Raw genomic sequence first — 24,840 nt, 5'->3', positions numbered from 1 at the left:
TTATTAAGAATGTTCCTCAGTAAAACACGGTCTGCAAGAAGCTGTTCTAGATATATTTTTATATCTTATATTTTAATAAAAACTTCAATATATTTTGTATATTCAAATGTTACTTCGAACATCTGCTTTTTTGGTGATCTGTGTAATTTTCTCATTGGCAGACCTTGTTACATATTAACTATTCAATTTCTACTAAAGAAAATGCATTTGAATTATGACTTCACATTTTATTTCAATTAAGTTTACTTCTTAGAACAGAATAAGGCAATATTAAGAAACATTACAACTACTACATTCATGCTATCTGGCACAGAAGTTAGCTCTGCTAGACTTCAGATATGAACATGAATTTCTCTCTTTGTTCAGCAATAACAAGTGATTCAGGAGGGATTTTGCTGCCTCAGAGAACAACTTCTTTCCTGGTGGATCAGGATAAAGTAGGAGATTTATAACTGCACGAACTGCTCCTGACAGCAATGCTTTTAATTTTATTTAAGTTCAGAGCAATATTTTAGTGATTCTACTGGATGGTAAGGTCAACAGAACAAGCACAATACTGAGGATTCTGAATAAAAGAATCCTGAAACTCTTTATTGCTGTCTTAATTATGACTTGAGCTCTAAATCAACACAGCGGGAAAGAACTCTTAAAAGCAAGATGCATAGATCATTCCATGGAATTCTGATGAAACTGAAAATATTTCCTCAGATAAATAATGATTTCCTGTAAGAGTCACCAGAATCAAAACACTTTGTTCTTCTAAATAAAAGGCAATTATTACATCTACATATTTTAGCACTGCCCCAAGGGGTTGGCAAAACAACTAATTTCAGAATTTGTATGTTTATGCCTCATAAAGCAAAGAAACTATACAAATCCCAGTTCCTGCCTTCCTTTGGTAAGTACGAGAAAGGCATATTCTCTCTTTTTCTACTCAATACTGGAACACATGGAGACTCCTATGTTACAAGAAAAATTCAAATTCTGGTGGAGCTTGAACTTTTCAAAATTACCTTTTTTTTTTTTTTTTTTTTTTTATAACTGCAATTATGGTAACAGGACAAGTTTTAAAAGAGTACCATCAGTGCAGAAAAGGGTGAAGCATCACACCCACAACTGATACTATACAGGGTGTGCTTCACTACTGTAACAGAGAGTCTCAGCTGTACAAAACAAGTATTAGCAAGCTATAGAGGAAGACAGCAGACTTGACTGACAATTCTCACTTCACTGCGCTTGCCCTTCAAGCCTCTGCCTGCTTGCTGCAAGGTACAGAGAATCATTTATCCTTTGAGCCAACACCTACACTAAGGGATCTAGGCAAGCTTAGCTCTTATATGAACAGACATGTATTTGTGAAGTTCAGGGTAAGAGTTTTAAGTACCTTCCACCTCCTTGCCTCAGCAAATTAAACCATAATACAAGCTATTAGAAAATAATGACCACCTGGGGGCTGAAATCACCTAGGGCTTTGGCATGCAATTTCTGTATGACAACCTCAGAGCTATAACAATAGAGTACTCTGTGTGATTGAAGAAAGCTTTCTCCTAGTTTGTGTGTGGAAGCAGCTGAAGTAGGAAAAAAAGGCATTCATGCCAGAATAAGAGTCAACAGTGGAAGACTGCATTCGTTTAATAAATATTAATACTTTTTTTTGTTGGTATAAACTTCCCTGAAGAAAAGAATTCTCCTTAGATTTATTCCTTGTTTTAATTAACTACACTTTATCATCCATAAGTGTCTGAAAGTTAGTTCAAGTTAAAGACAACAAGTCTTTACTGAAGATATTTGGCATGTACATTGTTAAGATGATTTTGCTATTCCATTTGAGACTGTATGAAAACAAATTTTTGTACTAAGTTTAATTTCAGTAATGTTTCATTGATTATATTCTCAGGAAACCTAAGTCCACATCAGAACACATGACTGTCAGCCTGGATTGGAACTGCCTAAAGGGAAAAGAGATGCCTAAAGAATGGAGAGTTTCGAAGCCACAAGGCAACTCACAAGTGAGGACTGGGCTAATGAAGTTTGATCACACATAACCTTGGAGCACCAAGTAGCTTCAGATGTTGGTTAGGCTTTTGTTCCTAGTCTGTTCTGCTCACTTGGGAGAGATGTGCTAATATGCCTTACAAAAACCAGAAAAATCTTCCATGGGGAAAAAATATATTCTAGAACAGACTTAGATAACATAAAATAAGCGTTAAGCAGTCTTGGATCAGCTCATAAACATGTGCTACCTAAAATATGAAGGTACTTTTAAAAAATTTCCTGATGCTACTTACTAAAAGACACATAATAATATGGAGTGGACCAACAGTGAATCTGTATGACAGCAACCAGTCAAACCTCAATAAAACATCACCCAAAAATAAAGGCTGAGTGAACTATGATAAGTAAGGCAAAACGAGATGACTAATGGGGATAAATGCCTTTTCCATTACAACAATGGATAGAACAGGAAAGATCAAACCAAGGAAGGGAGAATTAAATTAATATACCAGGAAACATCTTCTAATTCTAAAAGACAGCAACCCATTAGAGCAGGCTTGAAGGGAGTTTGTGAAGTGTCTGTCATTGGAGGTTCTCAGGGACAGGCAGAACAAACATCTACACAGACTGATATACAGACATACATAGATATACACCATTTATCATATCCTCAGACAGAGGACGAGATTAAACTCTACTAAACAGAAAAAGAAAATAGGGTATTATTTTTCTACCAGAATCTCTTCAGTTTGTAACTTCAAATAAGAAATACCCTCTGAAAATCAGTGGTGTTTATTTGGCACATGCTATCAGCCTGTGGGGAAAGCAGCTAGAAAACAAGCTTTTGAGCCTGTTTTTGACTGTTAGCATAAGTCAAGAGACATTGTACTTGACATTGCACAAAGCAATAGCAAAATTTAAAAATCAGCAGTCAGTGCTAGTGAGCTAGAAAAACTGTTATTTTCTTGTGCAAGTCCTTAAAGCACCGATGGTCACAAAGCCAAGATAGAATAGAAAAACTCCAACAGCAACTGTGAAAAGTCATTGCTAATTAATTGTTATAGTTCACAAAAACATGTGAGTACTCAATCTGTTTAAAAAAAAAAAAAAAGTCTCCCCTCTGGGGAAAAAATGTGCAAAGATAAAACCACATCAAAGAACTAGAAAACTCAAACTTCTGATGCAAAAGGAGAAAAGAGAAAGGAGCTAATGAAATAGGGATACAAAGTTCATGTTTTTTCATGAAAGGAAAAGCATATGGCTCTTAGGTAAAGACATTTCCTCAGAGATATGAAAACCAAGTATGATGATATAAAATTAATTCTAACTGTGGAGACATAGAAAACTAAACTAGAAAGTTTGTTCCCAGGGCTACTACAAAGGAAAAGTACCGACTTTATAAAGTACTGAGAATGCGGTACTAGATTTATCCAAATTTGATTATGTTCACAGAACCCCTAGACCTTATAAGATGTCGGAATAAGTACCTCTCCAGAGGAAAAATAGTAAATGAGAAATTAGCCAAACCACATAGATGCAATCCTAGGAAATTTCAAGTGTCAAGGATTGACTCAACAGCCAAATCTAAGGGATGGGATTCTATACACAATCTTTTTTATCTTTTTTTCTTTTTAACCATGAATCAGATTTTGTCTTTTTCTTTACCATGCCCTGTTCATACTTCCTGAGTATTATATACGTCAGAGAGTACTACAGCTAATGCGCAAAAAGTGCAAGATGATGGTTAAAACCTCAGTCTACCTAGAAGATTAGCTGTCACATAAAAGCACAGCTCTATATATTTTGAAATAATATAATATTGCTTCTTCCTTTACTTGTTGGCATAAGAAAGAAAATTAAGTACAGTATCAACGCTCCAATTCTAACTGCCCAACTTCACCTCGTATTTGAAACATATGCACTTTCAGAACTCAGTCCTGCAAATGGCCAGAACTGGTAACCATCCTAAAATTCTGAGTATTTCACCTTAGATTACATATACATCTAAATTATCTGTCAACTTTATGAGAGTGACCAGTCATACGCTCTATAGGTGCTTATTTGAAGATTAACAATCTAGCAACAAATATAGAAATCCGTAGATTATGATGAAGTGGAACTGACTTGATCCAATGCTGTCTGCTCATTTTATGTGTTTCACTTACATGGCTCAATCACAGCAACAGGATTACCAGAGTAACATATAAAATTATGGAGATTTCCCAACTACATCTTAAGCTATGAAAAAAAAGTATAGAAAATATCTGAAATCCACATTTTCTTAGAAGTCTACAAATATATTGAAGGCATCAAAGTATCTTTATCTTGCAATTTCATCAGAGTCAGAATATTTGTCAGGCTTTTATCACAGTGGACAAGGCAGAAGAAACAAGTGTGGCATCTGCACACTTGTTTAATTCAGCATTTCTCCAGTCAAAACACAGGCTCTCAATGAGAGCAAAATTAATCCTACAAAGATGGTGTAGAGCATTATTTGCCTACAAAGGATAGTTCTAACATGGACTGATTCTTCTATTTTTAAAAATAGGGTAAAACAATATTAAGCCTTTTTTATAGATTAAAACCATATTAAACTATACAAAACTATGTATATTAAAGCAAATGGATATTATACATCTTGAACTCAAAATTCTATTAACTGTAATTGTGAGATTTATTCCTTAACATATAAGCAGATTTTAAAAAGAGTAAAATAATTTCTAAGTTAATAAATGGTCAAAGTTCATTTTACAACTGGAGAAACTTAAACCAGACAATTGCAATAAGTTAGAGAGAAATTGCCCTACAATGATAATCTTTTTTTTTCTGTTGAAGCTTTTATGACATAATTCAATACTTTTAAAACTAAAGCTAACATAAAATTTTGCTTCAACACATGGCTTCTGGATTCAAAATAATTTTTTATTACGGATGTTCCAAAAGCCAAAGTAGCACGTATGTATTACCAAGTTTGAATAGGCACTTTATTTTTCTTAAAAAGAAAATACTTACACATCCACAAATAGTACATAATCTTTACTGTCTTCTGGAATTCTACAGGAATGTCTACTGAAAAATCCTGGTAAAAACAAGGACCTACAGGAAAATTCTCAGGAAGAGGTGGCCAGTTATTTTTTCTACCTGCAAAACAGAAAATATAGGGAAAAAAAAGGCCTTTATAATGTAGCTTCAGATTTCAGTCTCTGTATACTTGGAAGAGATATACATTTGAACCTTTTGTAAACTGTTTAATGCATGAGTTTCTCAAGTGGATGAATAAATTGGGCTACCAAAACCCAAGAGTTTTAAGAGCAATCCTCAATAAAAACTTCAGAAATCAAATACAATTAAGTGTAGGAAGGTCAAGGAAAGTGCAATATTTTATCTACATAAAAGACTAAGCAGGCATCTGACATTTCCTAAAAAGTAAGAAAATTTTTCACGAAGTAGACATGGACAGGAAAAAAAAAAAATCTGAGAATTCCTTGACTTATATATGAGTATTTATTTCCCTAAACTCCCACCATACTCACATAGCCTGTTGAATACAAAGATAGGGGACTGAAAAGCACTCTTCATTTTCAGAATCCTGAAATTTGCAATTTTTAGTTGCAAAGTATTTCTAGTTCCCAATATGGTTTCCTGTCAAAACTTACCTAAAAGGCAGGAAGTCTCAAGAAATACAGTTACTGAGATACTGAGTTACTGGTCTTTAAGTATTTTTTCCTAACAAGAATATGCCCTAAAGCATCACTGTATTTTGATACAGTTGTATGACAGAGTGAGGACACTGCAAAGGACACAGGATCAGACACTTGGATTTCCTGTATGCTTATTTGATCACAGGTTAGAGTATACATTCTGCTGAACAAAAGTCATATCAAGCACAGACCTGGAGATTCAGCTGAGATAATCACTGCAACAAACCTTTGCGATAGCATCTCAAACTCTGGATGAAAGAGATATATTCATCACCATGTGACCAAATAAATAAGTTGAAATAGGAAGCAGCACACTTTTATTAGCTTGAATGCAATACCACACAGAACCTAAGCAGAGAAAGCCAAAGGCATCAAGCTGAGATGATGCACCACCTTGAAGATCTTTCACCATAGTAAATTAAGACAACATATGACAACAGTGTCCTAGATGTGCAGCCAGCATCTTAAGGCAATTGAATGCAAATAGCTAGAGAATTGCAGAAGACTTTGTTCTCCAATCAAGACCACTCTATAGTGTTTTCAAAGGTGTCCCTGTGCATTAATGTGCATGTCCCTGGGATCCAGAAATGCAGTACACAGGACAGTTCAAAGTCGTGCCAGAGTAGGTTCATAATGGACATCATGAAGCATTTCATTCCAAGAAAATGGTCAAACACTAGTATGGGTTTCCTAGAGGGGTGGTCAATGTCCTCAGCCTGTCAGTGTTTCAGGAGATATGAACAATGCCCTTAACAACATGCTTTAACTTATTGGTACTATACGGCCATTGTGAGTCAGGACAGCAGCAAGTGCAACTGAAGTAAGTTTGGGGGTGAACATCAGACCAAGCTGTCCAGAAGTTTCTTGAGCTTAGGGACACCTTAGCAGCAGCCCAAAGCACAGAAGCTCTCACTAACCAGTCAGGAGTGAGCATTACTGGTAGTAGTGTGGGAGATTTAATTGGCTTTAGGGAGCAAAAGTGACCAGGATATGGTGCATCAAAAAGATGTGATGCAGCAGTTTGTGCAGAGGGGTGAGCAGGGAGAGAGCTGCAGTCCACAGGCAAGTCCATGCCTCAGGTAAGTGCTAAATGCTCTAGGTCTCTGCTATAGTGGTGGGCACTTGTCTCAAAATTAGTGTGTCTGAGACAGCCCCAGAGAAAGTCTGACTGATACATCCACCAAGGGAACTGGTAAGGAAAGAGACGTGAGTACATGTGGTAGCTTGCAATGGATGCACAGATATGTCTCCTGGAGAAAAGGCTTGTACCTAAATGGAATGTGCATAGTTTGATGAACTGTTGCAGAAGGTGGACAAATTGAAACAGGCTGTGCAGTGTTAGAGGGATGGAAAGAGAGATAGAGAAATGGCTTCAAAACCATTCACCTACAATGGACATCACTGAGTGTGAGACACCTTGGATCCTAGTGACCCACAAATACAGAGCCCAAGTCCAACCTCTACCCTCCAACTTCCACACCAAAACAGATATAATGATTTAAAGGCTTTAGATGTCCATTAGCAAGTTCAACAAGGAGTGTCTGGACCAGCAGGACATAGTCATTACGGTAAGAAATGCTGAGTGAGGGACTCTCTTCAGCACTGAGACACCATCTACCAGTCTGATCAAGAGTCCCAAGGGGCAATGCTACTTACCAGGGACTAAGATCCATGATGCTGCCAAGAGGGTAGCCCAACTAGCCAAGAGCATGGACCACTACCCACTATTACTTTCTCACATGGCTACAAATGATACCACAAGTCAAAAAATAGGCAAGATCAAGGAAGACTATAAAGCACTGGCAAGACAAGTGACAAACACTGCTGCCCAAATCATCACCTCCTCTTCCTGGTCACAGAAACAGGGACAACCAGAAGCTACCACACTGTGCAGATCAATATCTGGCTTCCTGACTGCTATCAAGGTTTTGGTTTTTGTAACAATGGGTTGTGCTTAAATGATTGTAGCCTGTTAGGGAGGAAGGAATCCACCTGTTTAAAAAAGGGCAAGAGAATTTTTGGCAGCAAGCTGGCCAATTTGGTGAGATGGACTTCAGACTACAGGACTCAGGGGGTGGGGTCCAAAGTGGCTATGATCATTCTATTGCTTTTTTCTAGGGAGAAGGTCGTGTCAATCAGTGCAGCAACAGATGTTCCTTGACTGCTTCTCAAGATGAGAATCATAGATCTAATGACATCAAGGGTGCTCATGACTACAATGAACCCTCTTACACTCCATCTAGGGAATGTGGATGCTTGATTTCCTCTCTGAAGTGCCTGTACAAACACAGAGCAGAATGGGGGATAAACAAGAAGAAATGGAAATCTATGTGCAGTCACAAGGCCATCATCTCATTGCAATTACAGAAATACGGTAGGATAGTTCACATGACTGGAATAATGTCATGTATGGCTGTGAATTTTTTAGGAAGAACAGGTCAGAGAGGTGAGGTGGTAGAGTTGCTCTTCATATGAGAAAGCAACTAGATTGTATCAAGCTCTATACAGGGGCAGACAAATGAGTTGACATTTTATGGGTGAGAATTAAGGGACAGGTTAATAAGGGTTGTGGGTGTCTACTTACAGGCCATCTGACGAGCAGGAGGAAGTGATGAGGCTTTCTACAGACAGCTGGCAACAGCCTCTTGGTCACAGGCCTTGATTCTCCTGGGGACTTCAACTTTGTCTCTAAACCAAGATAACAATCAAACCAGGAGGGCTGAAGATGTGAAGGCTGAGGTCAGCTTTGACCATAGCAACCATGAAATGGTGGAACTCAAGATCCTGTGTAGAGGATGTAATCTAGAACCCCAGACTAGAATCCTAAACTTCCAGAGAGCAAACTTCAGCCTCTTCAAAGACCTGCTTAGCAGAATCTCATGGGTTAGGGCTCTAGAGGAGAAGAGGATCCAAGAAAGCTGGTCAATATCTAAGCATCACTTCCTCAAGTTGAGCAAAAAATCAGGAAGAGGGGGAAAGAAATTTGCATGGATAAGCACTGAGCTTCTGGTAAATTTCAAACACAAGAAAAAAATTTATGGGACATGGGAAAAGGAGCAGGTCAAACGGGAGTACTATAGAAACATCATTGGATTATGTAGGGTTGTAACAAGAAAGGCCAAGGCCCACTTGCAACTAAGTCTGTCAAATGGTATCAAGGACAACAAGCAGGGCTTCTACAAGAACATTAGCAGCAAAACAAAAGTTAGGGAAAATGTGGGGTCACTGCTGAATCAGATAGGTGGCCTAGGGAAGGAAGACAGAGAAGGCAGAATTACTGAATGCCTTCCTTCCTTCAGTGTTAACTGCTGAGGCCAGCCCTCAGGAATCCCAGACCTTGGGGCAAGGAGAGGAAGGCTGGAGAAAAGAAGACTTCCCCCACTCATAAAGGGCTTGGTTAGAGATCAACTGTGCAGACTTCTAACACACATAAATCTACAGGCCCTGATGAGATACACCCACAGGTGCTGAGGGAGCTGGCAGATGCTGTAGCTAAGCCACTCTCCACCATCTTTGAAAAGTCACAGAAAACAGGAACAGGGCCCAATGGCTGAAGGAAAGCCACTGTTACTCCCATCTTCCAAACTGGCAAGAAGGTGGTGGATCCAGGAAACTACCGGCTAGTCAGTCTCACCTCCATCCCTGGAAAAGTGATGGAACAGAACACTCTGGAGGTCATCACCAAGCTTGAAGAAGAAAAGAAAGTCATCAGGAGCAGACAGCAGGGATTCCCCAGGGGGAAAAATCATGTTTGCCCAATTTGACAGCCTTCTGTGATGGCAGGGCAGGATGGGTAGATGCAGGAGGGGAGAGCAGTGATTACTGTCTGCCTTCACCTCGGCAAGGGTTTGAGCACCATCTCCCACAGCATCCTGATAGGTAAGCAGAAGAAGCATGGTTTAGACGAATGGACAATGGGGTGGACCAAGGGCTGGCTGATGGCAGAGCTCAGAGGGTCAGGATCCAGGGCTCAGAGGGTCAGCAGAATCCAGCTGGAGACCTGTAGTCAGTGGTGTTCCTCAGGGATCAATACTGGGTCCAGTCTCACTCAACTTGTTTATGACTGGCCTGGATGAAGGGATCCAAGGTACCCTCAGCAGGTTTGCTGATGATACAAACTGGGGAAGTGGCTGATACACCTGAAGGCTCTGCTGCCTTCTGGCTGGACCTTGGTAGGCAGGAGAGTTGGACAGAGAGAACCCTAATGAGGTTCAACAAGGGCAAGTGCAGGGTCCTGCACCTGGGGAGGAATAACCCCAAGTACCAGCACAGGCTGGGGCTGCCCCACTAAAGAGCAGCTCTGTGGAGAAGGACCTGGGAGTCTTGGTGGATCACCCGGTGCCAATGAGCCAGCAGTGCGTCCTTGTGGCCAGGAGACCCAGTGGGATCCTGGGCTGCTTTGGGAAGAGAGTGTGGCCAGCAGGTCAAGGGAGCTGACCTCTCCCTCTACTGGGTCCCGGTGAGGCCACACCTGGAGTGCTGTGTGCGGTTGTGGGCTCCTCAAGAGAGAAATGAAGCTTCTGAAGAAGCTCCGGTGAAGGGTCACAAAGATGATGAGGGGTCTGCAGCATCTCTCTTACAAGGAGAGACTGAGAGAGCTGGGCCTGTTTAGTCTAGATAAGAGAAGACTGAGAAGGGGATCTCAAAAATATCTCAAAAGTGTGTGCCAAGTGACTTTTCAGCAGTGCCCAAATATTTGGTAATGTAGCAAGAAGCAATGGCAATAAACTAAAATACAAGAAGTTTCACTCAGCATGAGGAAGAACTTCCTTACACTGAGGGTGGCAAAGCACTGGAATGGTCTTTGTGGAGTGTCCCTCTCTGGAGACCTTCAATACCCACCTGGACACACTCCTGTTCCTGCATCACTTGTTCCAGGTGACCCTGTCTTAGCCAAGATGATCCCCAGAGTCTCCTTCCAATTCTATTCCAATCAATACTCTGTGATTTACTGCATGTACCTTCCAACTGAAAATATTTTATTCTATTCTACAGAATTCCCTGACAACTTGAATTACTAAGGAATTATGCAATTTGGAGTTGTAACACTGCATATTCAAAAACAGACCAACATGTGTGAAAATAAAACAGAACTGTAGATAGAAGTTAAATGACCAGATAAAGTCAACTTTACCACACAGTGGTTTGCTTTGTTGGGTTTTAGGGTTTTTTTGAACTTCAGTTTGAAGTTCTTTTTGAAAAGGAATACTCCCACAGATGTACTTGTAGCAGAGCATCTTCAGTTAAGAGGATGTAAATCTTCTCACACTTGTGAAATTGCTGTAAAAAACTGTTCATTTTACACAGCACACAGTTTGTGGCATACAAAAAAACTAATAAAATATTAATAATATAACAGATCATTCTGCCATTTGTGTAGCAAATATTATATATATATAAATATATATATAAAAATATATAATATATATATTATGTTTGTAACATAGCAAAAGAAATTAAATGTTTCAAACCAGAAAAGTTCTCCCACAGCTATAAATACTGACAGATGAGAGATCAAAGAGATGTTACTTTAAGAAGTTAGTTTTACTTCATCTCAAAATGTTCCATTTCTATTCAGTAGTATTACTCAAATACTAATCTAGAATAAAAACAGAAGAGAATGATAGAAGAGATATGCTACAGAGGCCACATTTAAGTTTTTTTCACTGAAAATCTGTAAGGACAGCTCAGTTTATTCACTGTATGCATTTTCTGGAGGGCAATAACATTCCTTTTCCTGAAGACATTACAAAAATCCCTCTTCAATCTTCTTCACAATGTCACTGTAAAAGTAAAGGTTTCTAAGAAAAAGTGACATTTTTGAGATTTAAAGTATATTTTTCATGCATACCCCCTTGCTGACTGAGACTCTGCATTTCCCTTTCTCTGCGATCTAGTTCAGCTGCTTTTCTTTCCAGCTCTTCTTGCCGCTTTAGCAGTTCTGCCTGGGCCAAGGCATGCTCCTGAACAAAACAAGTATCATCAGGCACAAAAAGTTACACACAAAAAGTATGAACATGGCATAAATATTTCAAGTCTTTTCACTATAATTAAGCATCTCCATTTATGAAGACTGACCCAATATAGCAGAAATTCACATATTACCAATTACTTAAAGGCAGTATTAATTTTAATTAGGAAAGCAGTATTTACGTAAAAAATACATTACTCTAGAATCATATTTAAACAATTATTATTAAAAGGAACCTAGTTTCTAGATGCTGCAGACAAACCTTTGCTATTTGTGTGTAGGAAGATGGTTCTTCTGTTGGTTTCATTATTGCTGGCTGGGTATTGGGTACATTAGGCATTTTCACATTTCCTGGAGGAGGCTAAGAAAACAAAAGACAATTACAGGGAAACATTTTCCTATTCTAATGAAGTTATTTTCATTGTATCTGTAAGAACCAATTTAGATATTTTAAAGGAAGTGCTACTGATATAAATTAAAAACTTGATATGCTGGTTGCAATATTTACAGTCTTTAGAAAAAAGACATCCCCTGGGTTCTGTGGTGCAGCTTATCTTGCACCACTTTCAATCAACACTCAAAGAATTTCAAGAATTCAGTAAAAGTAAATGGAATTTTAATTTTGTTCAGACATGAATATTAATACAGCCAGCTACTGTTTCAGAGAATTGCAGCATTTAAGAGTCATCTGTTCATACTCTGAAACACAATGTAATTTATTAATAATGTCTTTCAGATCCTTCTACTTAACAAAGACTTATATCAACTGGATAACTAGAGAAGTAATGTAACACATGCAACTTTCAAATTTAAGATCCATAATCTATCACCTGACTATTTCACCAGTTTTTGCTAGGTATCACTCCAGAATTTCTGCTAGGTTGATACATGTGTTAATAATATAATTCCAGCAAAAGTTGCATTTCAGCCATTGTATTCAGATGACACAGTCTGCTGCTGAAATACAGTAGTATTTCTTTCAGTAAGTACAGAAAAAAAGTGTATGTTTTTGATACTGTGTTTTCATACTTACTTAGCTTCATAATGTGTGCACAGGGAAACAAAGTTGTAGTGACCAAACTGATTTTAAATGCTTGAAGTTCAATATGGGTTTAATGTGTTTTTTCAGTTTGATTCAAAGATCAAAACAATGCACAATAGGCACAGGTATTATAAATCATCTACAATAGATTAAGAACCTCGTGAAGAAAGCATCATATTCATAGAGCATTTCAAGTTGAAAGGGACCTATAGGGATCACGGACTACAAGTCCCAGCTTAAGATAGCTAAGCAGGACTTTCCCCTCACGGACCAGTTACGCCTCTGATTAATGACTGCAATTGTCTTTCAAGCATTTTTCCCTTGCTCACAGAATAACCTTCTCCATGATTTTACCAAGCACTGAAGTGAAACTTACTGGCCTCTAATTCCCAAAATCTTCCTTCTTAGTCTTCTTGAAAACTGGGACAACGTTTGCCAGCTTTTAATCAACTGATACCTTTCTAGATCCTCAAGACCATTGAAAAATACCATGGAGAGGACCCACGATATGATCACTCTGCTCTTTCAGTACACTAGGATGAATTCCATCAGGCCCCATTGACTTGTGTGCATTCAGTTGGAGCAGTGAATCTTGAACAACTTCAGAGTTTACAAAGCCTGCAAGTCACAGGACTACAGGAGTCCCTGGGCCCATCAGAACTGTTATAGATAGAGGTAAAAAAGGCATTAAACATCTCTGCTCTGTCCACATCCTTAACTGTGAGGTGACTGACCTCATCAAGTAATGGATTAATATTATCTCTGAACATCCTTTTGCTATTCACCTGTTTAAAAGGCCATTTTGTTGTCCACCAAAGTGCTGTCCAGCTTGGATGCTCATCAAGCTTTAACCACACAAATCTCCTCCCTGCAGTGGCAAACAGCATCCCTGTACCCCTCCTGTGTCATCTGTCCTTGCTTTCAATGTTCAAACACTTCCCATTTTTATTAAAGTTCTAGAAAAAGATCCCTGCTCAGCCAAGCTGGCCTTCTGCCTCACTTCCTTGAATTACAATACTTAGAAATTGCTTGCTCTTGAGCTTAAAGATGGCTTTTTAAAAAATTACCATCATGCTTTTTAAACTCAGTTTCCTCTAACTCTTCCTGTCAAACTGAAGTACTTACTTTTATAACCCTAATCAAAGCTGAGAAGCAGAAAGAATACCACAGCTACTTACAATGAAACAAACAGAAATATTCAAATACCTTGGAAAATCATTTAGCTCCCAAAATATCGCTCAACAAAAAGCCCTGCAAAACATAGCTGCACAATTTAGGACTTTCCTAGAAGTGAGAAGTACTGAAGTTGTATCAGTGTATGCTCAAGCTCTAGCATTGTGCTCACAATTTGGGTTACATCCACTTAACCAGAAGTGGCCCATGTCAGAGGAAGCAATTCTGCCCCTTCTCTCTGCTCTCATGACACACCAACTGGATTACTGCATCCAGCTCTGGGGCCCCCAGCCTAAGAAGACCATGGACATAGTGAGTTCAGAGGAAGGACACCAAGACGATCAGAGGAATGGAGCATGTCTCCTTTGAGGATAGGCTGAGAGAGTTGGGTTTGTTCATCCTGGAGAAGGCTCTGGGGAGATGCAATAGCACCTTCCAGCACCTGAAAGACAGTTTGAGCTGGGTGCCTCCTGAGAGGGACCCTAGAACAAAGAAGACTCTGGCCTTCCATACCTTCACAACCCATGAACTCCTTCTCCACATGCTCTTTATAGGCTCTGCATATGCCTTTTGGTCCCATATGATTTTTGATGTGGGGCCTGAAGAATTCTTTATGTGTAGCTGTTTTTATCTGGACACACTGCAGCTTCAGTTGACAGCAGCAGCTTCTTAATCTTTCAGTTTTGCACTTGTCTTAGAGGCTCCCTTCACAAAATTAAGTAACAGTTAAAGAATAGTTCAACTTCCCAATGTGAAAGTTTGTGGTTTTCAGCCTAAGGTTTCAGCAATAGTCAGTTTAAAAATAATCAGAATACAGTTTAAGAAAATCATCTAACTAAACTTGTTTTCAACAGCTAACCGGAGATAGGTGTTGAAAAGAAGTTCTCTCTTGATTTCCTCATACAATGAAGTTTATTTACTGGGGAGAGGTTAAAACTTCCAGAAGAAGCCAGAAGTGGATGATCAGTTTGGTTTCTTACAGACTTCTGTGTTTTCGTGATGTGTTTAGATGGAAGGATAGGGAGCTACCCAGGAACTTGCAAGACAAAAAAACAGTCCATTGAAATACATCTCTTGAAACAACAACAGAAAATCCAACTCCACTAATGATTTTTCCCAATTTTTTAATGCAGCAATTTGAAATTGGTTGCTATATGCATTATTATGTATAGATACATATGGGTATATATGCTTATCTATATATACAGAGAGCTCAGAGAAATTTGAAGAAATTAGAAGCAGGAAGAGATTAAAAGTTTTTTTTAACATAATTTCATTAAATGATGAAGCAGAAATAGTAACTGTATAATCTAATCTTCATTGCTGATCTTCAGAAACACGACAAAAGACACAATGCAATCTCCATGGTGACTGTTGGAGCTGGAGACAAAACCACTGAAGATCAGCCAAGGGTATTTAATCTGACATTTACATCATTCCCTAATTTTTAAAATTTTTTTGTTTAACTATGAAAAATAAGAGAGATTTTGAAATCTGATAAGCATAAAGGAAAAATAAAATCCTAACAAAAGTCCTGATTTCTCATGTTAGATACTAAGGTGGTGACACATGCAACCTAAAATCTCCCATGCCTACTTGTTCTTCTCCATATGTCTTACATGCTACCTTCCTACCACTGAAGGTGAAGGATGAAAAAAGTCAAGGCACAAAAATACCACCAGTAAATAAACAAAAAAAGGAATACTGAGAAAAAGTAGGATTTACTTTTTTTTTCCCCTGTCCCACCCTGTACCCAAAAAACGACTGGCAGGAAGTGCCTCACTTGACAAAGGGAGCACAATTGAGATAATGCAACAAATATTAGTATTCAGTTTGAAATAACTTTCTCACAGAATAAACATCCATTGAAATCCTCCCTAGATTTGAAATGGAGAAATATTTTTGCACTCTAGCATACGTCATTAACCTCCATTTGGAGAGAATGGGGAAAGAATCACAAACACCAGGCTGGAAGGAGACCTCAAGGACCATCTAGTCCAACCTTTCATAGCAAAAGCAGAGTCTAAACAAGATGTCCTAGCACGCTGTCCAGCTCAATGCGAATGCTGCAAAATCCAACACTTCCCTGGGGAGATCAGTCTAGGCAAGTTGTTGATCAGGTTGTTCTCATTGTGAAATATTTTCCCCTTGTGTTCAGTTGAGTGTCCCTAGCAGTAATTTTTACCCATCACTTCTCATCTTTTGCATGCAATTTCTTGTAAAAATGGAGTCTCCATCTTCTCCACAGCCACCTTTAGAGGCTGAAACACGGAATTAAGGTCCTCCCTAAGACTTCATTTCTCAAAGCTGAACAAACACAGTTTCCTTAGTTGCTCCTCACATGTTCCCAGGCCTTTGTCTTTGTGGCCCTTCTCTGGATCCTCTCCAGCCTGTCCAAATCTTTTTTGTACAACAAGGATCAAAGCTGAATGCTGCATTAATTCTAGAGACTGCAAGATACCATCTTGATACAACCACTACAAATCTGGATTTAACTCGCACCAAAATGACTTGGATGCTTTTGCTCTGAGAAGGACACAAAACACAGAGTTCCTATCCCTATCTGAGGGACAGCAGGGATACTGACAGGCAGAAACTTGGGTATTACCCTAAGTCTAAAATTCACAGACCCTGCTTCTGCCTCTGTTTATCCAGTCTATAAAGGCATTCACTTCCATTGTCTTTTCCATTACTCCTGTTGCACATATTTCTTTGTACACACATAGTACGCTCTTCTCTTGCATACAAAGCTGTTAGGAAAACAGAGGTGAGCACTTAGAATTGAGAGTATTTGAAGGTACATTCCTTCAAATGTATATAATTACAGAACAAATACTTGTATGTTTAGCATCCACAACACAGTGAGGAAGGGGTGTAATGTGTAAAGGTTGATTATTACTGCACTTTTAGCTTTATTTTTTCAGTCTTACTCTTGTCAAGAAAACCTGTGGAAGTTCTTTACCTTGGGAGAGAAGTGTTCATTCAGTGGACAATTTTCATTAAATCGTAAACGTGCCATAGATTATTAACCAAATCACAGTGCATTGTAGATCAAACCATTGACTTAGACTTCCTCCATACTCTCAGCTTTTTGAATGACATCTCTAATGAACAATTAAAATTTTTTATCCAAGCACACCTGACTGTTCAAAGCCTGACAATCTTCCCCATATGCTCCCGTTCTCCTTTTACCACAAAGCTGCATGTTAAAATAAGTAAAAAATAATAAAAAAGTCAGAGTAGCTTGAGATTATATTTTTTTAAAACAAGATCTACTTTCTTTATGATTTATGGTCAATACAAAGCAATTTTGAAAGTCTTCAAGCTTCATAAAACTAAATATAACAAAATTCCTGATACTGTGACCTAAGATAAAATAATTTTGGAGACTTGCTTAATACTGGTTCTAGCTGTAAATAGTCTGCCTTAAACAGCTGATCCAAGGCATACCTAAAACCAAGTTTCTTCCACACAGAATTTTAAAATGGTATGAAACCTTACTGTTTCATTACTATGAGACTCTGCTCTCCCTGCCCCCACTATTTCCCATAATCTTTCTCAAATTATAACCAGTAACAGATGGATCCATCCAATGGATCCATCTAGTCATGAAGACTGCATCAAACTTTTAAGTAGGTTTTGGGGGAAACATATAAAAATACCCAAAGGCTGATCTGAGAAATGCACACAGCTAACCATAGTGCTAATAAAGATTTTACTCAAGCCAAGTTTGGAAGAAACTAACTTCTGTAATCAGTATGCAAATATGACCATAAATCAATCATCTTACTTCATAAACAGTGCATTGCCCAGGGCCCCTTGAGGTCTCTCACGCAGCTGTGGGCAGCACATCAGAACCTCCCCTTGAGTAGGGGCACATCTGAGGGTTACTCGTCCAGGCAGAGAAATTCCTTGCCACAAAAGATTTTCAGTAATTAAAACTGTAACTAAACTTAGAAATCTTAGGTAAGTGATAGAAAGGACTGATTGTGCACATGTAGTCCTTTAGACATATATCATTGGCAAAATCTGGGACTAAGTCTGGATCCACACATAGCAAAACCCCCCTCAGGAAGGAGTCCAGAATGCAATGGGGTCCTTTCCAAACCTCATGATTAAACAGGAGGGCTTTTTTGACAGCTTTTTCTGCCCATGTCCTCTAGGCAGTAATCAAATGTACATCGCCATTGAATCTTGCTGAACCACTTTACTACCAAACTTTGCATTTGCTATGCAACTTTGTTAAAATGCTGGTTTATATCAATTAATATAAGCTCCTTCTCTCTCACAAGTGAATTCTGTTGCTCTATCCGTGGCATTGCAAATACTCAAATATGAACATTCCCTAACAGCACTACCGGGTCATAAAAAATAGCACTGCATTTTAAAGATACAGTATTTAAATGTTTATAAATTACATTGATAGACAATAACCAGCCACACATTTTGATAATCTTGCACAAGATCTTCAATATCAAAAGCAGCCACTGAAAAATGCAGTTATGGTATGAATTTACTATCCTATTTCTTGTATTCCTCCCCACAACGGAAAAGAACAGCACAGGGTATACTGAAACTATATAAATTAGAGGCATAAAACAATTGTTTCTTTGACATAATTTTTTCATTTCACAACTGTACCACTATTCAATGCCTGTGGACTGTTATTTAAACACAATGTTTTCCTTATTCTGAACAGCATTTTAATTAAGTGAAACAGAAGTCAAAAGCAAAACCCTGGGTAGGTATGCCACACTCCTAAGCTTCAGAGCTAGTGAAATGCAGAAAACCACAAGGACAGTATCAGAAGTCTGTAAAAGCAGGAAAAAGAAGTTCATAAAAATAGGAAAAAAACTCAGTTCTGTTTTGGTCCCCTTTCAGAAGGCCAATCTTCCTTAACAACTCAAAGGTCTCTGAAATCAACCTTGCCAATGCATCCTCCAAATATTGCATGGAACTATCTAGTCTTACACATCTTTCACTACCTGTAGATAGCCCGTTCTACAACATCAGTACCAGTTCTGAAAATAAAACCTCACAAATCAAAGCTTAACAGCATGATTAAGAAATAAATGTGCTTACTGTTCTTGAATCAGAGAACGGATTGTACTCATCAAGCCCTGGAGGAACATTTCTCGTCACTTGTGTAACAGAAGGATCCTAGAAGAGGAAACAGTTGTGTAAATCTGTGCACATGCATATGATCAAAAGTCAACACTCATATCATTACATCATATAAAAGTCATATTTTCTTTCAAAGTAAAAAAAGTTTGTTTTCAGGAACGAAATCTGTGGCAGCGGCCTCAGGGAGACAAAGAGTTAACATTGTTCCACCCCAAACCCCTTGTGAAGGGCGGCCCAGGAGTTCTGATTGGGTTTGAGTCCCTGGGGGGTTCTCCCTTGCTGTGTTTCTAATGGTCCCTGACCCTGAACTCCACCCTCAAAGGTGTAAACCCTCGGTTCTGTCCCTCAAAAACCCCTGCTGTGCCTCTGTTCGGGGCTCTCTGTTCTGGACCTGACTTTGTTCACATGCTGAATAAATGGTTTCATGAATGGGGGCCCGTCTCGTTGGTGTTTCATGCTGGTCCCCAGAACCCTGCTGCTTCCCTGGACGAGATCCTGAGGTTGCAGACTGCAACAGAAATCTGTAAACATCCACCTCTTTATCTCCAAACTAACATAATTTCATTCTGAGATTCTTATAAACCGAGATTAATACAGCATAAGAGAAACTCCATCTGTCATACATTTGATTTATAAGGAAAAAAGCTTTGAACAGAGAAGGGAAAAAACCTGTATCCTGCTGTGTTGACCAGGTATGGACTCTATGCCTATACACTTGAAAAGTACAAGAGAAGAGCTTAATGTAACCCTTGGACTTCCCTACCTAGAAGTACATCCAACCCCATGCAGAACAAAGAAAACATTTCATAAAAATGAGGCTGAAGAAACAGGGTCCCATTATGTAAAAGCACTTTTGATTCAGCTTCTACCTGAACTAGTAAAATTAAGGAAAAAAGTTTAAGTTTTGCTACCTCAACTAATTATACAGCAAGAAAGACTGCTCGCAATTTAGCTTAAGAAAATTATTTCAAGAACGAAACATTTCTCTGTGCAAAGCAGGCAGGCTTTGTTCTGCAGAAAAGCAGAAGTGCCCACCACAATGGATGACATCAATTTAGTTTGAAAAAACCTGTACTTATTCCATGTGATGCCTGGTTTAACCACATTGTTTCCGTGCCTTAAAGTTTTTTAATTTTCGAAACATAACCATGGATAAAAGATAAGCTTTTTTGAAAATTAGTAAATCTATTTATTCAAAACTGTTAGTTACATTTATATTTACGTAACTGTACAAATGTACAATATTTTATAATTACACCAAACCCAAAAAAGATAGATATATATATATATACTATTTATTTTGTAACTATTATGCTTAGATATAGATATTTTCTCATTCTCAAAGTCTTCTTCAACATTAGGAAACAAACTGGAGTTGATAAAGACAGAAGAAAATAAATATGTACTTAAACATATTTACATTCATATTCCCCTTAAAAACAGATACATTTAAAACCTTTGCATGTGACACATGAATAACAAGAAGGGCTTCTACAGGTATGTTAATCAGAAAAGGAAAGTCAAAGAATCTCACCCCCAGTAATGCAGCTGGTAACAATAGAAAACTGGTAATAATGAAGGAAGAAAAGGTTGAGGTACTCAACATTTTTGCTTCAGTCTTCACAGGCAGCTCTGCAGACCTCTGAAGTGGATGGATGACTGGAGGAAAACTGGGAGAACAAAGTAATACCCACTGCAAAAGATGAGGTTCATGACCACCTGAAGAACTGGAATATACCTAAGTCTGTTGGACCTGACAAGATGCATCCCAGAGTCCTGAGGGAATTGGCTGATGTTGTTGCCAAGACAGTCTCCACGGCATTTCAAAAATCACAGCACTCAGGGCAAGTCCCAGGTGACTGAAAAAGGGGAAACATGGTAGCCATTTTTAAGGAGGGTAGAAGGGAGGACCCAGGGAACTACTCCCCTTCAGCCTCACTTCTGTGTCTGGGAGGATGATGGTACTTAAACTCCTGGAGACTGTGCTAAGGCACATGGAGGACAGGCAGGTGATTGATGACATCAGAGACAAGTGTTACTCTATATCTTCATTAATGACATAAACAGATTGAGTGCACTCCCAACAAATCTGAAAATTACGCCAAGCTGAGCGGTGCTGCTGACACAGGTGAAGGATGGCATGTCATCCAGAGGGACCTGGACAAGCTCTAGGTAGGGACCCATGGGAATCTCATGAGGTCTGACAAGACCAAGTGCAAGATGCTGCACCTATATCAGAGCAGCCCTGGTACCAGCACAGGCTGGGGGATGGACACATCACAGCAGCCCTGCCCAGAGGGGCTTGGGGGTGCTGGTGGGTGAGAGGCTGGACATGACCCAGCCATGGGCACTCCCAGCCCAGAGAGCCAAATGTGCCCTGGGCTGCATCCAGAGCAGCGTGGGCAGCAGGGCCAGGGAGGGGATTCTGCCCCTCTGCTCTGCTCTGCTGACACCCCACCTGCAGGGCTGCATCAGCTCTGGGGTCCCAGCACAGGAAGGACATGGACCTGCTGGAGTGAGTCCAGAGGAGGACACCAAGATGGTCAGAGGGATGGAGCACCACTCTTTAATATAAAGATGGCCTGACAGAATTGGGGTTTTTCAGCCTGGAAAAAGAGAAGGCTTATAGATCACCTAATTATGGCCTTCCAGTACCTGAAGGGAACATACAAGAAAGATGAAGAGACACTTTCTACAAAAGAGCATGTAGTAACAGGAATAGGGGCATGGATCCAAACTGAAAGAGAGTAGGTTTAGATTAGATATTGCAAATGAATTCTTTACTGTGAGGGTGGTGAGACACTGGAACAGGTTGCCCAAGGAAGTGGATTCCCCACCCCTGGAAGTGTTCAAGGCCAGGCTGGATGGAGCTCTGGGTAACCTGGTCTGGTGGAAGGTGTCCCTGCCTATGGCTGGAGGCTTGGAACTAGATGATACTTAAAGTCCCGTCCAACCCAAGCTGGTCTATGAGTCTATCACATAAATATAATTTTTTTAAAAAATATAATAAGTGACTTAATCTACACTTAAATAAATAAAGAAATTATTAAGCTAAATGAAATAAAAATAAAATTTAAATACAGAATCTGCTTTCTTAGAATAAGCATCAATTATGGCCTTAGCTTAATCTTGTTAGCAGGAACTTTATCTGCGGATGCAGGAAGAGGACTTTCTTAACGGCTGCAGTCAACTTATTTACAGCTAGAAAAAATAATAGGGCAGAACTCCTATCAGTTCTAAAATCCCAAGGGACAGAGCAAGACAGAACAAGTCTATTTTTTCCAATAGCCATACTCACAAAATTGTTCATATGATGCAATTTAAAAAGTTTGCTACGAAAAAGCTTAAGAAAAATCACTGCCTCAAAAATGAAAAAATTATATGTTGTATGTTTTAAAGAAACTCACATACATAAGCATACTTAAAACACCCTCTGGTCACAAACCACTTTTTATTAAAGCATACATTTAGTTGCAAAGCAGTATTTCAATGACCACTGAAAAAGAATCACCCCTTCTAAAGACGTACACAAAACAATGTTAAATGCAATTCAGCATCAACTTTCTTATATTTGACTCATCTTTAACTAGTTGTTTCAAAACAGCCATGCTGGTCAGTCTCCCTCACAAGCCTGCCGTAGTTACCATGCTAGACTCAAAGACACTGTTACTACTGAAGAATCATCAAGTCCTGCATAAACTGGTAAACTAATTGTTACCATGTTCTTTGCTAAAGTGGCTATCAAGAAATGCTGTGCAGATGAACAACAAAAACGAGGGAAAACATGGTGAGGTGAGTATGTTCCTTGTCAAAATTCAGCCAGAAATTCGTTTAAATGTTGAACAGAAAAGTACATTAAAAATATGAGAGTAATAAAATATAACATTTGAATTGCACATTGGTTTACTAGACTCATCAGTACAAGGTGAAAATGAAGTTAAAACTAAGTTAATACAAATAAGACAATTTCAAAATTCAATATACAGAAGAGTAGAAAGTTATATATAGCTGAAAACTTTTATCTTATTGTGGTATGTCTACTGTAGCCAACAGCAAAGCTCCCAGGCTAGTTGCTCACTCACTGCTCTCTGAAGTGGGATATGGGAAAGAACCAAAAACGAGAAAGCAAAGAAAACCTGTGGTTGTTAAAAAAAAAAAAAAAAAGACAGTCTAAATGTGGGAGGGGAGAGGGGAAGGTAGAGGCAAAAAAAAAAACCAAACCACAAGTCATGCAAAGGCAATTGCTTACCACCTCCCACCAAGACACACATGCCCATTCAGCTTCTGAGCAATGACTGCTTGGAACAGCTCCCCCCACTATGACCACCACCACCAGCGTTGCTGCCAAGCACGATGTTATGCAGCATGAAAGATCCCTCTGGTCAGCTGGGGTCAGTGGTCCTGCCTGTGTCCCCCCCACCCCAGCCGCTTACCCAAGTCTATTCCCTGAGGGGAGGCAATACTGTGAAACAAAGATGGCCTTGGTGCTATACAAGCACTGCATAGCAATGTGCCAGCACATCAGTGCCTTCCTGACACTGTTTTGGTCACATATCTGAAACACAGCACAACAGGGACTGCTATGAAAAAATTAACTCCATCCTAGTCAGACCTAGTACACTTATTCCAGTCTTCATATGTTAATATCAACTAGCACTAATAAAACACTTTGTTCATCCTTTCAGTATGATACCCCTTTCAAAAATGCTCTCATATAATTGCCTCTTTCACAGAAAAAAATGTTCAAGTATAGACGTGCAACTTGTGATCACTAACCATCAGCCACACAGTGAAACAGTACGTCTAACTATTATTACTTGAGTAACACCTAGGATCTTAGCTTGAATTAGCTGCTTAAAAAGTGTATTTCAACACTGAACTTTTGTTTGAAGAGTGCACTATTAACCAAGTAACTCAGTCCAACTGTGCCTGCAGACCATAAATTCAATTATTCGAGTAACTAAAGTGAGACTAATCATACACCCACTGAACAGCAGCCATTTCCAAAAAGCACGTAACAGTGGTCAAGTCAAATTCAGAAGAGTAACCTATATTCAGAAATACAACATAAAAACAAAAATAATACCTGATGAAAGAAAGCCTTTTTTCTCTAACTGTTTTAGAGAAGACCAGGGTCAAAAACTCCTTAGATTACTTTGTACATTTATTGTGACATTCTATGGACAAAGAAAACATATGTTGAGACAACAGGGTGTACTAAAGCAGCAGTCTTAGCACTCAAAAGTAAGTTCAACATTAGATAGACACAGTGATTAGAGCAAGAAGCCTTTCATCAGAAGTCCATTCCCATTATGAATTGACAATTGCTACACCTCTGCCAAATATTGCTACTATTTGCTAAAGTAGCAGTAGCTCTAAAAAAAACCTGAATATCCCAGAGGACATCCAATAATAGCTCTATTCAAGTAAAGTTTCATTACTCAGTAAAGGAAGAAAAACACAGTTGTATTGAAATACACAAATTGAACTCCACCACTGCAAGTAGCATTTAAATTCTGCATTCAGAAAACTTGAATTACACAGTCTGGACTTCAATAGAAGTTTGTGACACAGACACATTCAAGGAAAAGGAAACCATCCATCACAAGAAAAGAGGAATATCACAGGTGAAGAAAACACATACCAGCCAGGAAATTTGTCTCTCTCCTACAACTCATTCATTGCTAGAACTATCCTCAGCTCTTCACAATCAGGGTCCCCAGGTGTAGGTGCTATTCTCATTATTCTGAACACCTACAGTGCATCAAATGACTGATACCACCAGGAGCTACACTTCATATTCCAAAAGACTACTTAAAATATTTCTGAAGAGA

At 39.0% G+C, this 24,840-nt stretch overlaps 1 protein-coding gene across 5 annotated transcripts in view; it reads right to left on the bottom strand.

Annotated features, from left to right (window-relative positions):
* The window catches only part of SCAMP1 (secretory carrier membrane protein 1), a 41,241-nt gene that overhangs the window by 9,160 nt on the left and 7,241 nt on the right, over positions 1–24,840 (bottom strand). For 4 of the 5 annotated variants that reach the window (XM_058864766.1, XM_058864769.1, XM_058864765.1 and 1 more), the window contains 4 exons: positions 18,965–19,042; positions 11,930–12,028; positions 11,548–11,659; positions 5,008–5,136 (listed from right to left, as the gene is read on the bottom strand). In XM_058864766.1, the coding sequence (XP_058720749.1) occupies positions 5,008–5,136; positions 11,548–11,659; positions 11,930–12,007 (319 nt within the window). In that variant the 5' untranslated portion in view covers positions 12,008–12,028; positions 18,965–19,042. Of the gene's footprint in view, positions 1–5,007; positions 5,137–11,547; positions 11,660–11,929; positions 12,029–18,964; positions 19,043–19,769; positions 19,881–24,840 lie in introns of all 5 variants that reach the window. The other variant, XM_058864770.1, reaches the window with a different exon arrangement.

The sequence above is a fragment of the Poecile atricapillus genome, chromosome Z (genome assembly GCF_030490865.1).
Source record: "Poecile atricapillus isolate bPoeAtr1 chromosome Z, bPoeAtr1.hap1, whole genome shotgun sequence".
In the NCBI taxonomy this organism is placed as follows: Eukaryota; Metazoa; Chordata; class Aves; order Passeriformes; family Paridae; genus Poecile; species Poecile atricapillus.
The sequence above is the reverse complement of the archived record's forward strand: the minus strand, read 5'-3'. Positions and strand labels throughout refer to the sequence as shown.